The following is a 16,455-nucleotide window of genomic DNA, read 5'->3' as shown; positions in this document are numbered from 1 at the left end:
ACAGCCACCAGCGCCAGCGTGCACGTCACGCTGAACAATGGCGGCAGCGCGACGTGACTGTCAAAGTCAATGAAGGCTACGTCATAATCGAAGTACACAAACTTTCACCATAAAAACAACAAACACGACGGACGACGACGAATTTGCTATTTTTATGAATGCTTGTACAAATGTGTGCGCATGTGTGTGTGTGTTGGTTGGCTTGTATGCAAAGCTGTTCGAAAGCAACAATAAAGCAGCGATGATAAAAATGTAAATGCGCCATAAAATGTGCCACGAAAATGAGTGGCACCCACAAAGTGACATAAAATGCAGATGCAGTAACATTTGCAGGAATTTCTGTCACATTGTTGTTGTTGTTGTTTTTATAGTTGTTAATACACGAAATAACGACTGACTGTTGCTCTGCTGTCTAAATGTTATGGTTGTGTTGTATTACTGTTCCAGCTGTTGCTGCTTCTGATTGCTTTTGTTGTTGTTGTTGCAGTTACTGCTCTTCTAGTCACGAAGTAATACTAACCATGTGGAAAGTCAAGGCAAATGCATTGCCAGTGTTAATGCTATATCTGCAAGAAGTGTTAGCGTGAAGGGCGAAGAGATAAATTATGTGGTATATAATAAACTTGAATGGAGTTGTATAACTACATACATATGTATATATATTTATAATATACATACGAACATTCACTCAAACAGCTCAAATTTATACTATACATATATGTATATGTAGAATCTGAATACCAAATAAAAACCATAAATTCATAAAAAGTGTTGCTTTCTGATTAACACTTGAAAGAAATTGAAATAATTTCTCAAAGAAAATTAATTTTTCAATTTTTTACAACTTTGGAAATTTTTTCAATGATTTTTACTCCTTTATTCTAACATTTTTAATTATTTTTTTCCAGTGATTTTTTCACATTTATATTATGACATATTTTACGGAAAAAATATGAATGTGATTTAAACTTAAAGAAGTTGAACGAATTTCATGGAATTATTTTTATAACAGTAACTTTAAAATATTTATTTATTAATGACTTTAATATTGTTAACATATATCACATCAGTTATTGATTTCAGAATATTGCATTCGAAAATAAAGAAAAAATATAATTGTTATCATATCTGCACATATAAATATGTACGTCACTCGGCAGGGTATTGGACCGAACCAATTTCTATAGAGAGATTGAGTCCCGAGTAAAAATGCAATTTCTTCGATTTTCGAAGTTGGCTTTAAAAATCGAAATATTATATTTGCTTTCGAAGTTCGAAAAAACCAAAAAATTAAAAATATATACGTATTCTACCCTTTCCTTTCACTTAAGGATGGCGATTTTGACCTCAAAACTTTTTTATAGCAAATAAAATTTCCTACAAATTTGCCCTGAACATTTTTTCTATAGCTCCTGTCATTTACGAGATATATACAAAAAAATGTGAAATTCTTGGAAAAATCGGATTTAGAGCCCCGTACTACCTCGCCGGTGTGAGTCACGACTTTGTTGCACTGGGCACTTTTGTAGAGTGAACAATTCTGAGAAATATGCGTCTAAAGTTAAAGCGATGCCATAAAATACCTCTGATCTGTAGGAATTTAAAGATAAAAACTCACGATTGTAGTGTATTTTCTATGGAAAATTTTTACAGGCCTTGGTCCAGTTCTTAATGTTAATATTAAGGACTAAAATTTTCAGGGAATTTTTTTTAGGATATTTCCAAGGAAATTTCGTGACGGGACTGAAAAAAATTAATTGTTCAAAAAAAAAAACACCCTAATGTACTATATGTTTGAGTCCATCCTCCAAACTAACTATGCCCACCTATTTTTAGTCATAGTGTGATCTACTTCGAGGTTTCTAACTATTTTTTAAAGAAACTTCACATTTAATGGGAAATGCTTATTACCATTCGAAAGAATATTCTTTGAAATTTATTTTTTTAAGATTATCTCTTTCAAATGTTGACCGCGGTTTCTCAGACGGTTAATCCGCTGAATACCATTTTCTATGACTCATTCAATTTCGAAGCCAATTATGATGAAATCTGCTATAGAATAATGGCAAATTGACCACCAACACGGCATATTATTGTTATCGAAACACAAAATTCACAAATATTAAATAATAAATAATATTAAATAATATGTTAAAGGAATGCTGTTGAAGGGACAGGCAAAAATACTCTAAAACACTGAAATTGATTGACACTGTTATCGATTCTGACTACAAGTGTCTATTATAAATATGTTTTTTCAACCCACAGAGTACCTCAGCTCAGCCTTTGTAACTGTCGTAAAAACCTAGCCGCTGTTTTTAGGAAGATTCTGTATTTTTTCTTTTTATCAAAGTTGTTTTAGAATCCTTAAAAAATGCGTGTTTGACAACTGTGGTGAAAATGTTAAAAATATAAAAGAAATGCGATCTCAGCATAATCTATTTTAGTTTTTTCATAAAATGTATTGCCTGTTTTGGACCGTGTCTACAAACTAAACATTTAGTTAAATAGGTCCATATTAAATATATTGCAGTCCTCTTATTTAACATAATTCTTGTTCGCTTTTAAGCAAGGATGATAGAACATAAGGTTGGGAGACCCTGTATCATAAACTTATAACAGTAATAATATGATATTTCTTGTATGACTTCACGATCTATAGGGTTTGTCAAACGCACTCTAAGAAAAGTAACGAGAAGAAATTGTCAAAAACTTTACTGAAATAAATTTTTTGAAAAAAAGTAAAAAAACTTTGAGTTATATGCCATCTCTAAAGGTGCTAAAAAGGAAAGGTGCTTCACTGCTGCTGTGGTTCTAACCTTCTCTGTTGATAAAAGCTAAAATAACGAACATGGTCCGTCAATGACTTACGGTCGAAGAAAGCTCTCCTGAAGATATTGTCCTTACAAGGGACAAGCAAGACATTATATGAAGAACTACATATATGCAGAACATGCGAAACAATAATAGTCAGAATATTTGCCTCTAAATAATCGCTCGAGCATAATCGAAAAATGTGTCTAACGATACTCTGATTAAGCTGAGCGGATGCACTTTAGAAGTTTGTAACTCAAAAAAAAAAAAATGAAAAATCAATCAAAATCAAAAATTTTAGTATGTCTATTGGCACTCGATAGAAGAAACTATAGGAGCATGTTGGGAAACCTACTGACTGTTCACTGTCTGGTGGTGACACATGATTAGTGCAGGGTACCAGGGACACAATGGATCATCTCTTATGCACCTGTCCCGCACTAGCAAGACTACGCTATAAGCGCATGAGGTTCTCACAGTATGATACACCGGAGGAGATATCGACAGTGAGGCCGCAGAGTGATGACTACTCCTTTTGGACTTAGCAAGTGAACTCCATCTGGTATCGCAAAAGACTCGTCTATACGTGGCTTATTGACCTATCAGATTAACCTAACCTAACCTAGTATGTTTTCTTTAGAGGCTAAGCTAACAAAATATAGGGTGATTTTTTAAGAGCTTGATAACTTTTTTAAAAAAAAAAACGCATAAAATTTGCAAAATCTCATCGGTTCTTTATTTGAAACGTTAGATTGGTTCATGACATTTACTTTTTGAAGATAATTTCATTTAAATGTTGACCGCGGCTGCGTCTTAGGTGGTCCATTCGGAAAGTCCAATTTTGGGCAACTTTTTCGAGCATTTCGGCCGGAATAGCCCGAATTTCTTCGGAAATGTTGTCTTCCAAAGCTGGAATAGTTGCTGGCTTATTTCTGTAGACTTTAGACTTGACGTAGCCCCACAAAAAATAGTCTAAAGGCGTTAAATCGCATGATCTTGGTGGCCAACTTACGGGTCCATTTCTTGAGATGAATTGTTGTCCGAAGTTTTCCCTCAAAATGGCCATAGAATCGCGAGCTGTGTGGCATGTAGCGCCATCTTGTTGAAACCACATGTCAACCAAGTTCAGTTCTTCCATTTTTGGCAACAAAAAGTTTGTTAGCATCGAACGATAGCGATCGCCATTCACCGTAACGTTGCGTCCAACAGCTTCTTTGAAAAAATACGGTCCAATGATTCCACCAGCGTACAAACCACACCAAACAGTGCATTTTTCGGGATGCATGGGCAGTTCTTGAACGGCTTCTGGTTGCTCTTCACCCCAAATGCGGCAATTTTGCTTATTTACGTAGCCATTCAACCAGAAATGAGCCTCATCGCTGAACAAAACACGCGCGCGAAACACATTTCGAACCGAACACTGATTTTGGTAATAAAATTCAATGATTTGCAAGCGTTGCTCGTTAGTAAGTCTATTCATGATGAAATGTCAAAGCATACTGAGCATCTTTCTCTTTGACACCATGTCTGAAATCCCACGTGATCTGTCAAATACTAATGCATGAAAATCCTAACCTCAAAAAAATCACCCGTTATGAAAAAATATGATTATTTTCAAATTTCACATTAGGTGTGCTTCTCAAATTGTATCGAAATTTTTTTTAGCGGCAATAATGTCGACGGATATACTAGCTCAACTACATTAAAAATAAAATATTTTAAACTAATTAGAAATATTTAAATATTTAAATTTAACCAAGTTAAGGCATATGCCAATAAATAAATATACATATATGTATTTATGGTGCTGATAGTGGCTCCGTTTTTCTTGAAAATTTAGTAATTAAAACATAAAATACACACACACATGAATATTTAGGTTTATGGACTAATCACATGTATGGCAGTTGTGGGAAATAAACACGGGCTCATATGCATTTATAAATAAACATGAGACAACGCGCGGCACCTGTCAAATACGTTGGCAGCAACCAGCGCTGATGGGCGGCAACACAAGTCGGCACACAGGTGCGGCATAAATACCCACACGCACGCGATCACATAAAACCAGAGCCTCAGTGGCGGCTCGCGAATGTAACCATGGCAGTAGGGCTTTTTGCGTGCTTCACCATATACATATGTATGTATGTGCAAGTGCAAAGCGGTTGCGCGCCAATAGTTGTCACGGCAAACTGGCATATCACCGACAACAACAATCAGTAACAACAAGAACGGCAGCACAGAAAGCTGTTGAAAATTTAATAAAATCAATGGGCCACAACAGCGAGCCAACCGCCAGCGACAGTCGCCGCATTAAATGCCAAAAGCCAGCCGCAAAATGTGTGGTTGACAATAAATAAAAAGTGCCACAAAGCGAATGACAGGCAAACGGAAAATGGTCTGTCGTTTGACAAACGACACGGGCGGTCCCGAAAATTCAGCGAAACAAGTTTAATGCGTTGGTGAATCGATATGCAGGCATAAATACACAAGTGCTTGGGAGAGTCGGCGAGTGTATGTGTGTATTTGTGGGTGTGTGTGCGTTTGTGTGCAAAATTTTCAATTTGAAATGTGCGCGTCCGCATATTGGCAGCGATGCACAAAGTCAATGTGACCAATCGACCTACTATCATGCCGACAACAACAACAAAAACAGCTAAATTTTTTGCTGGGTCCTACTGATTGCTCAGTTAGCCGCGCGCCACATTAGTTTGTTAGCTACCATCGTCCCTTTGACATGACGCTGTGCGGCTGTGCGGTATTTCGACGCAATTGAACACATACACAAATATACACATTAGTGTGGGTAAATTTTTTTATTATATTTTTCATTAAATCCCGCAAAATATCGTCCGAAATTACCCGATATACCCAGATTACCAAAAAATATACACACATAACCACACATTAGGGTGAACCTAAAAAAACTATTATTTTTTCCTTTGATACTGCAAAAATATCGACCGAAATTGCAAAAAAAAATTGATTTTGAAAAATTGTTTTGGAAAAAAATATATAATTTTTTAAGAACTATATTTTACGATTTAAGGCTAAACTTTAAGCTCGAAAAAGTTTTGAACGAGTCAATTTAGCAAAAAATCATATCAGATCCTTTTTGTAAATCATTAAAAAGAAAAAAAAATTTCATTGTATAAATTTTTTTTAGAATGCACAAAACATACATACATACAAATTTATTATGTGTTAATTATATGGGCCATCAGACACACGCCTCCCATTAATATAAATATCAAGAGCTCAAGCTTTGTCTGATATTTTGGCCAACATTTGTTAAGAAAAAGTTTTTCTTCTGACCCACCCTAATCCACATATACTCGTGCATATATACATATGCCTACATACACGCCTACTAAGTATGCGCGGCCGCCAGGCCAACCCACAGTCAACTAATTCTGCACATAAGCACCTGTATTTCGTATTTTGCTATCATTTTTGTTGTTGTTTTCGTTTTTTTTTTGTTTTCCACTAATTTCAGTTTCATAATTAAATTCCATTTCAAATTCAGTTTGATGCGTCATGACCCCGTCTGGGGGCTATACATCTAAAGGGTGATTTTTTAAGAGCTTGATAACTTTTTTAAAAAAAAAAACGCATAAAATTTGCAAAATCATCGGTTCTTTATTTGAAACGTTAGATTGGTTCATGACATTTACTTTTTGAAGTTAATTTCATTTAAATGTTGACCGCGGCTGCGTCTTAGGTGGTCCATTCGGAAAGTCCAATTTTGGGCAACTTTTTCGAGCATTTCGGCCGGAATAGCCCGAATTTCTTCGGAAATGTTGTCTTCCAAAGCTGGAATAGTTGCTGGCTTATTTCTGTAGACTTTAGACTTGACGTAGCCCCACAAAAAATAGTCTAAAGGCGTTAAATCGCATGATCTTGGTGGCCAACTTACGGGTCCATTTCTTGAGATGAATTGTTGTCCGAAGTTTTCCCTCAAAATGGCCATAGAATCGCGAGCTGTGTGGCATGTAGCGCCATCTTGTTGAAACCACATGTCAACCAAGTTCAGTTCTTCCATTTTTGGCAACAAAAAGTTTGTTAGCATCGAACGATAGCGATCGCCATTCACCGTAACGTTGCGTCCAACAGCATCTTTGAAAAAATACGGTCCAATGATTCCACCAGCGTACAAACCACACCAAACAGTGCATTTTTCGGGATGCATGGGCAGTTCTTGAACGGCTTCTGGTTGCTCTTCACCCCAAATGCGGCAATTTTGCTTATTTACGTAGCCATTCAACCAGAAATGAGCCTCATCGCTGAACAAAATTTGTCGGACGTAAAGCGCGAAACACATTTCGAACCGAACACTGATTTTGGTAATAAAATTCAATGATTTTTGTTGTTGTTTTCGTATTTTTTGTTTTCCACTAATTTCAGTTTCATAATTAAATTCCATTTCAAATTCAGTTTGATGCGTCATGACCCCGTCTGGGGGCTATACATCTAGTTATGTGGGCACCAGCTAACGGACCACCAGCAGCATTGTGGCACAATACCTAAATAGCGTGCAACATGCCAACATAGAGCGTTGGGTGAAAGTGCGATGCCACTACACAATTTTTTGTTTTTGTTTTTGGTTTTGCAATGCGCGATAGATAAAACGCAAATGCGCAAACTTTATGTGCTATGAAATGCATTGGGACAACCTCCATGCTCACATACATGCATAAATAGTTTTGATGATTTGCTACGTGTGTGTGTTTGTGACTGTCGAAATTTCAATGAAATTGTCTACTGAAATTAATTTGATTGTAATTAATCTGCGATATCATTACCCAACTCAATTTGGTTGAACATGGCTGAGAGGCAGGCAGTCTAGCGCAGCTGCTCACTCAACTGCGTGGGTAATAACTGTATGGTTGAGTTGAGCGAAAATGTTATTAATTAGAAGTTAGCAGTTTTGAGATTATAGAATTATGTTATGAAATATAAAAAAAAATACAATATTTTTATATTCACTCAAAATTAAAGTTTAAGGGGGCGGCCTACCTAAATCCTAGCCAGAATAATGAAGATAGATTGAGATTAATTTTAAAACATCTTTGGAGCAAAATTACGAGCAGAAAAAAGTATATATACATATATATATGGATTTTGTATAGGAAGAACCACTCTCTTTACGGAGGAGGTTTCGGAATACTTCATAAGAAGAAAGTTTCCTTTATCCACGAAAACTTCCCTTGAAACATGATCTCGATAACGTGATTTATGACAATCTCAAGTACTAGGGCCTCGACTTTCGGATCGGGTAGTGATGATCTCACCTACTTCTATACGAATTCCAGCTTAGCATTTCACACTGAGGGATGATATAGAGAAAGGGTGGCATTTTGATGGCTTAGGTTTAATTAGCTTGAATAAACCATATTTTTTTTTCAGAAAGAACTTTCTAAGGAACCTTTGAACCTATAAATAATACTTATATTTGTTCTAAAGAGATAAATTAGGCAATTTTTCATTGTAAAAAAGGACGGGAGTATCTTTACTGCTAGCTTAAACTTAAATGATAAACAAGAAGGATCTTTTCAAATGCCGCTTAGTCTTTTAGGTAGTACTTTTTGCATTAAAAGAAGCATAGATATAGTGACAAAAAGTTTGCTGAGTCAAAATCACCACTAATGTCAGGGAGCAAGGAATGTTTAACACTTAAATCTGAATACACGGTGAGAGCAAATTTTCTTCACCTACGACTTTTCTGTTAAGATTAAACTAGACGAAGTGTTTATACTTGTATAACAAAACCTCTAGAAGAGTGCATTTAAACTAAGTTCGACAAAAATGATCACCTAAAAACGTTAAAAAAAGAATGGGAGAGTACAATCCCAAAACATCTTAGTCTCTGATGATAAATATCCTAAAATAATTTTCTTTACTTTAAAACTTGGATAAACTAACAAAAACATCGTTTTACTCCTTTCTTGCAGATGATTTTGCGGATAACAGCAGTAACACTCCTGCTGGCGGCCAGTTTCAGTGATGCCGTTGTTGTGAAGCCGCGGCCAAAATATGGCCCACCACCACCACAACGACAGCCACATCGTGAGTATGGCGTACCACAGCAGATACCCTTCCGTGAATATGGCCCACCAGCACTAAAGTATGGACCACCCAAATTCATTAGCGGCGGCAATGGTGGCAGCTTCTCTTCAAGTAGTAGTAGCAGCAGCGGTAGTAGCTTTAACAGTGGTTTCAACGAACAAATCAAATCGCATTTCGGTGTGCCAAAGCCATTCTATGGTCCACCACATATTCAACATAAGCCCGCGCCTAATTATGGACCACCACAGGCACAGTATGGCCCACCACCACGTCCTGCGCCACAATACGGACCACCACCACCGAAGCCATCACCACAATATGGCCCACCACCTCGTCCCAGCTATGGACCACCACCACAGTCGCTGCCTTCGCCATTACCCGCGCCGCTGTTCAAACCTGAACATTCGCCAGCCAGTTCTTATGGTCCACCACCATCAGGTCCGCTCAATTTGCCACCCAAACCTGTGTACGGCCCACCTAAGCCTTCATATGGTCCACCGCCATTAGCTTTAGGACTTACCGGCCCCGGTCCAGCGCCTGCCAACTTCAACAAAGTGCCAGAAACAACGATTATACTAGCGAGTGGCGGTGGTAATGGTGGCTCCTCCGGTGGTCATCATCACGGTAATGGCGGCGGACCAGTAAAACAAGTACAAATCCAAATAGATGCCTCAGGACATACGCACAGTGTAAGCGGCTCACAAGCACCATTTCACACAGCTTGCGACGGTTGGAAACCGATACCAGCACCTGTAGGCTCCTATGTAGAGGGCAACAACATTGAGACTCAATCTGGTTATAGTCACGTCGCACAAGGTAGCTTCGGCACACAGTACAGCGGTGGTGCAAGTATATCCGGCGGCAGTCATGGTGGTGCAACGGGCAGTGGTGGTAGCATTATTGCCGGTTTGAGCGATGCACAACTTGTTGCGGTTGCATTACAATCCGGTGGCTTCGATGGGGCAAACCATGGGCCGCAATTGCCACCCACGGGACCAGCGGGTGATTTCAAGCAACAAAATATTAACTCGATCGAAACTGATGTTTTACAGGTGAGTGCCAGAACATTAAGATAAATATACAAGAAGCGATATAGTGATTGTTTATTTCTATAGGTTGCTCTTGGCGGTGGCGATGATTCGTATAGCAAACCACCGGCAGACTCTTATGCGCCCGGCTCGATCCATGCACACAAACACAATAACATTGATGGCGGATTAGTTCCACCCAGCGGTAATTATGGACCACCGCCGCCGCCACCACCAGTGGATAGTTACGGCCCACCACCGAGTGGTAACTACCTTCCACCACCAAGTGGCAATTATGGACCACCACCATCTCAATTGCCTCCACCAAGTGGCAATTACGGACCACCACCACCACCATTGCCACCAAGCGGCAATTACGGACCACCTCCACCACCACCCTCCAGCGCCGCGCTATTCGTGGAAAATCACCAGTCCTCGTCTGCATCCTCCTCCTCTTCCTCTCAAGCTGGTTTACATTATGGCTCGCAATCCGGCAATGTTCTTAACGTTCCTACGCAAGGTGCTTCGCAACCTAGTCGTCCGGTATCGTTCCGGCCACCAGTCCCTCAAGGTCTGCTAGAGTCAATTGGTGCTGCCGTGCAACATTTAGATCAATTCGGTGTTAAACCACCAACTCAGTCGCCCACTTACATACCACCGGCGGCAAATGAAATCGCCGACAACGGGATTGGTGCGGAATACGGTCCACCTCCACCACCGCCAGCGCAAATCAATGTGCCCATTGGCGTTATTGAGCAGCAGTTGCCACAAGTACAACCGCCTCAGGTCTTCACACAGGTAAATCAGCAACACGAACACCACAATCATCAACAAAACACACAAAACTTCCAACATCAACAACAACAAATACAACAACAACAATTCCAACAGCATGGTTCATTCCAAGAATTTCCACCATTGTCTCCACCTCCTCCACAACCCCAATTTCAAATTTTACCCCCATTACAGGAGCATCGTGGCAACGCACAAAACCAATATGGTCCACCTTTGCCACCACCACCACCGCAACAGCAGTATCTACCCCCACCACCACCACCACCACAACATGGTCGCCCCTTCCCACAACCTCCACCACCACCATCTCAACAATATCTGCCACCAACACAACAAACTGGTCCGGTAACCTTCCAGCAGCAAAGTAGCGCATCCTCGAGCTCCAGCTTCGAAAACTCATACTCTTCCTCGCAGCACAATGAGCAATTCATACACGCGCAAGCCTTGCCACTGCAACAGGAACCGCGCTTCACGCAGGTGCATGATTGTGGTCAAGGACCGAACCTAGTCAGTGCAGGCTATCAATTGCAACAACAGAATCAGTATCAACAACAAAACCAGTATCAGCAACAACAGCAACAACAGTTCCAACAGCAGCACTCGCAACAATACTCCGCCTCAAACTCAGTTTCGAGCACCTCAGCCAACGCCTACAACGCCATCTCGCAAAGCATACCTGTGGCTGAGACACACACACAGTTCGTTGAGCAAGAACCAGCCGACAGCTACGGACTACCATCAGGCGGTAATCACCTAGATCATGACTATGACGGCTATGCTTCACAGAAGTCCTCTGTAGCGGCGCTGCCAGATGGCACTAATCCTCAAGAACTGCCCGGTCTCGATGGTCTTAACGTGATTTCTGCGCAGAAATCTCAATCCATACAGTTGTCGCCCGAACAAGTTAGTGGCGCGGCACACTCTCAGTATGAACCCACCTTCCAACTGGACATTGCCGGTAATGGCGCAAAATCGGTACAAACCGAACAGTCCGCTAACCACGAAGAGATACTCTCGGAAGGCTTACTACAATCGATATTAACCGCCATTGAGCAACCCCAACAAAAGGGTGTGCAACATCAGCACACCGTACAGGTGATCACGAATCAAAATAATGATATCTACGGTCATGGCGCACAAAGCCGTTCCGACACAGACATACAGGAAGATGCTACGCCCGACGATGAACACGAGCCCGAAGTGGCCGAATCTGACAAAGTTGAGGTGCAAGTAAACGCTGATGGCGAAGAAGTGGCGACAGTGCAGGAAATTAAGCCGATTGTAGCGGCCGAAATCGATGACGATGAAGCGAAGCATTAGCGACCTAGATTTAAATAACGGTAGATGTGGTATTTTTAGAAATGCAAGTCACTGCTATGGCGCATGCGCTGTCCGTTATGTGATGGCTGTGGCGCCGAGGTGATAATACATATGACCGAAGCTAGTTATCATCACGAAACTAATTTATTTTAACGATAACGAAATCACAAATCACAAAAAATCAAATAAATATAATTTTCGCTCAACCTCATCAAGGTTGCCATTAGTGTTTAAGCTCAATTACATTTACATTTATTAATTATAACAAACATTCACTATCATTTTCCATTAAAGTTGCCATATCTTATTGTACATGGCTTTGCCTTTGTCCTGCAAAAATGTAAACAAGCAATATTTACATTTTTTGCCTTCATTGTGTATAAGGACACTCGGCAAAGTGGAGTGAGCATCTTTTCATTAAATGTTTAAAACATAATGTTTATTAATTAAAACCATGTAAAATTACATTTGTATAAATAATTGCGATAATTTATTTAAAATAAAAATTACACAAAAAATTAAATGGGATTATTTTATTTACTCAAGAACTATAGAATCAAAGAGCACTGAAATATGTTGTCTTTGCTTCTAAGCGAGTGGCAGAACACAGAACAAAGTAACGAAATCCTTATTAAAATAATAAATCACCACAATTTTTAGCGAGTTCAAAGCGATGGAGAAAGCAAAAACGTTCCGACAAATGTAGTCTGGTATCTAAAATTCTTTAATGAGTTTAAAGTCACATTAAGGAAGATGAAGTATTTTCAGATGGCGGGGCTTTTCTTAAGAGATCGACATCAAATTAGGGAAATACAAATCAAGTATAACCAGGAAAAGTAAGTTGAACTTTGAGATATGAAAGTAATGGGCCTTCCCCATTCATAATTCACTTAAGTACTACTACTAAGTATCATGCTATAGTATGAATATCGTTTATCATTAAAAGCTGAATCCTGTCCACTTATGATGAGTTGCAGTAGGTTTAGTCATACTGTCCGGCTGCTACGATATATGTATGTACATCGACCTACCGATCCTTAGTAATTCCGGATCGAAGTTCAATTTAATTTGAGTTAAAATATTCGTCAAACAGGACGTCATCGCTTTTAGCAAATTTTAAGAGCGGCTTCAAATCGAATTTTGATACTTTATATAGTTCCTTGAAATGCGAAGCTTTCAGATATTTAGAATCGTTCAGATTCTAGAGCAGGCTGAACATAAACATAGAATGTGTTCCAGCGTCTGTCTCAAGCCGTCAATGAGCGTCGTTACTTATGTCCATTTGGCTCACCGGTGACGCCAGTAGGTTGTAATCTATCATTATTTGAAAAGATCGAAATTTTCTCGCTCAAGCTTTTTTAACTTCGTACAGACTTTTAGAGTTCGAAAAGACGTGCAATGATTGTCGGTTAAAATTTAAAGTTAGCCTGACTAGGATCGCAGGTAATATCTGAGTGATAAGGTACTTGAACAACATTTTATATACTAAAATTACCCTAGATTGACAAAAGTATGCTCAATAATGTACAAAAGGTTCAAATAAAATCACTCAATCCATATTTAAAAAATAAATTCGCAAAAAATTTCTTTTTTTTTAGCTTAAAAACACTAATTCAGACTTTTCACTCTTTTTCACCTGCTCTTAAATTTACAAAGAGTACCATTACATTTGAAAGCTGTAAATTATCTCCTTTACTTTTTTGATCAACTGCTATTTTAACTAGCGGTATTAATTCCGAGACGAAAGGTATTCATATTTAATTAAAATGTGAAAATAATGCGGTTCATAATATTAATTTTGCTATATTAAGGAAGTTTTAAATTTTATACTATTCTATACGTTTAATAGGTAGTAAATAGCAACACAGTTACGATATTAAATTTTTTCTTTTATTTGATTTCTTAAATGTCAATATATTGTGCACCAATAAATCTCAATGCTATTTTTATTTTCTACTACTCATGCCGACATGGATTCCCTTGAATTTCTAATTTACAAAGATTTAACAAGAACTAAACATGATAATGTCTCACCTTACATTTGTTGTTCTTTTTGGTCAACAGCATTTTCCCGGTAGTCCTTACTGGTATGAATTCCTTGCACTATTATTTTTTTTTACATCACAACACATTTCACGCAACAAACAAAATACTCATGGAACTTTTACAACTTAATACTTTTCCAACCAAATTTACACATTTTACACTTTCTTTTCACTATTTTATAAGGAATTGAAAACACTTGCTTTTCACATTTTAACAAACCTCTCTTTCAATTCAAGTTACTGCCACATTGAGTATTTAAAATTTTCCACACATTCACACCAATTATTTGAACACACTTTCACTTTTTATTCCTCCAAAATTGTTTTTATATTAAAGTTATTAATTAATTTACAATTTTGTCCAACTCAATATGCACATTTTTCTTCACTATGAAACTTGTTTTTGCTGGCACTACACAAATAACGGCGCCCACTCAGTGCATTTGCATGCATTGCCTACGGTTACGCTGAGAATCATTCTCCTGCTCTCATTTATTTTATTGCATTTGATTTTAAACAGTTGTAACTTTTGTTTTTTCATTTGCTTGTTTGTGCCAAAGAAAAGAATGAAAGGTGCCAAAATTTACTTGACTTTGTTATTTACACAAAGAGAGTATTTGCTTGAAGAGCAAGCAAACATATTTTTTTACAGCGTTGTTTATTAATTTAACGTAATATTTAAGAGATGACTTTGTTGCGAATTTCGTAAGTACGTGTGTATATATATATTTTGTGGTTGCCAAAATAATTGAAATTTAATGTCATATAATTGAGATGTGTGAAAAGCATTTTTTAGTTTATATATTTGTACATTTTACGATATGTGATGGTTAGTTTTGAGAAACGAAAATTAGTTGGTTAAATTTTAGTTTGAATGAAAAAATGAAAATTCCTCTGTTAAATGTATGGGAATCTAAAAAAAAATAGCGACCCATTAGAGTTAAGCTACAGCGCCAGGCTTGAGGGAGGATATTTTGTTTGTCAATCACTAACTTTTGAGAGGGCAAGAATTGAAAAAAATTCAAAAATATTTTTTTGAAGAACGCTAATGACTAGTAAGCAAGAGGTAGACATTTTAGTAAGAACTTAATATATCACATAAAATCAAATTATTCAAATTATTTATATCTTATTGATTCTCAATCCCACTCTTCAGATAGTATTCTTGAAATGTCATAACAGTGTTTGGAAATGGGAAAATGTATATTAAAAAACTTATGAGTCTTCGCAAAATCTCAAAATTGGAACTTTTCTTTGGTTAACACGTTCTACTCGGCACAAGATGGTCAAGTGGTTCATACAACGTCACTTTTCTAATTGTTTTTAGAAAGAACTATAAAAAATAAATTTTATTTATGTTGAAAACGCCTACAACAAAAATAAATTTATAATTCCCCAATATATTTTATTTACACGGTCCACGCCGTCAGATAAATGAATTTGCCTGTGAACCACCGGTGGTCCACGCCGGTTAGAACGTGTTAACATTCAGTTAGTTATGGGTTAAAATGAAAGGCAAGGCATTACAAAAGCTGCAAAAAGTAAGGCATGCCAAGTCGTCACGGAAAGATATAGGATCCAACAACGGGTCGAAACGCTAGGTTCAATTTATGATCGTCATAATCATCTTGTCAGGTCAACAATTGAGTGTCTAATGGAAAATTTGAAAGTGAGACAAAGAAGTGCCCATACTGTCGGGAATATTGCCGCCAAGCGCGTCAATTGAGGAAGATGCAAATCAGTATCTCACACGTCGTTCTCAAGTCTTATGTCGTTGTGGCGAATCATGCGAAAAGAACTTGGCCTACATCCTTACAAGGTTAAATTGACGCAAGAACTGAAGCCGCTTGACCACCAGAATCGTCGCATATTCGAAAATTGGGCCTAGAAAATGATCTGGATTTTCATCAAAAATCTCGTTGATGAGATGAGGCTCATTTCTGGCTGAATGGCTTCGAGAATAAGCAAAATATATGTTATTGGTCAGACAACAATCCACATGTACTCCATGAGTCACCGTAGCTTCCCGAAAAAATTGCAGTTTATGTGCCGGCGGCGACATTGGGCCGTACTTCTTCTGTGATGGTCAAGACCGACACGTTACTGTGAATAGCAATTGCTACCGCCCAATGATAATCGAATATTTTTGGTACTAATTGGATGATATAGAATTAGACGATATGTGGTTCCAACAGGACGGCGCCACAAGCCACACAGCAAATGTTACTAGCGATTTATTGAAAACCAAGTTTGGTGAACGTGTTATCGCACGAAAAGTGAGATTTTACGCCTTTAGACAAGTCGGCGACGATTGATGAACTTCGTACGATTATCAAATGTATGAAATTGCAGCAGTATCGGTCGATTTTTGCTTGAAAATTGCCGAA

The 16,455-nt window shown here is 38.2% G+C and overlaps 1 protein-coding gene and 1 long non-coding RNA gene across 3 annotated transcripts in view; one reads left to right on the top strand and one right to left on the bottom strand.

The window, feature by feature from the left end:
• The window catches only part of LOC105233290 (trithorax group protein osa), a 34,449-nt gene extending 21,903 nt beyond the window's left edge, over nt 1-12,546 (top strand). Inside the window, exons 2-4 of one of the 2 annotated variants that reach the window (XM_011215329.4) lie at nt 8,766-9,932; nt 9,996-10,706; nt 10,878-12,546. In XM_011215329.4, coding sequence (XP_011213631.2) covers nt 8,766-9,932; nt 9,996-10,706; nt 10,878-12,023 — 3,024 coding nt within the window. In that variant the 3' untranslated portion in view covers nt 12,024-12,546. Of the gene's footprint in view, nt 1-8,765; nt 9,933-9,995 lie in introns of both variants that reach the window. The other variant, XM_011215328.4, reaches the window with a different exon arrangement.
• The window catches only part of LOC125778454 (uncharacterized), a 123,200-nt gene extending 107,366 nt beyond the window's left edge, over nt 1-15,834 (bottom strand). The window contains exon 1 of the long non-coding RNA XR_007422724.1: nt 14,058-15,834. This is a non-coding gene — a long non-coding RNA (uncharacterized LOC125778454). The remainder of the gene's footprint in view (nt 1-14,057) is intronic.
• Nucleotides 15,835-16,455: the final 621 nt, after the last annotated feature.

Source organism: Bactrocera dorsalis, chromosome 4 (assembly GCF_023373825.1).
Source record: "Bactrocera dorsalis isolate Fly_Bdor chromosome 4, ASM2337382v1, whole genome shotgun sequence".
Taxonomy (NCBI): domain Eukaryota; kingdom Metazoa; phylum Arthropoda; class Insecta; order Diptera; family Tephritidae; genus Bactrocera; species Bactrocera dorsalis.
This window is presented reverse-complemented; position numbering and strand designations above follow the sequence as displayed.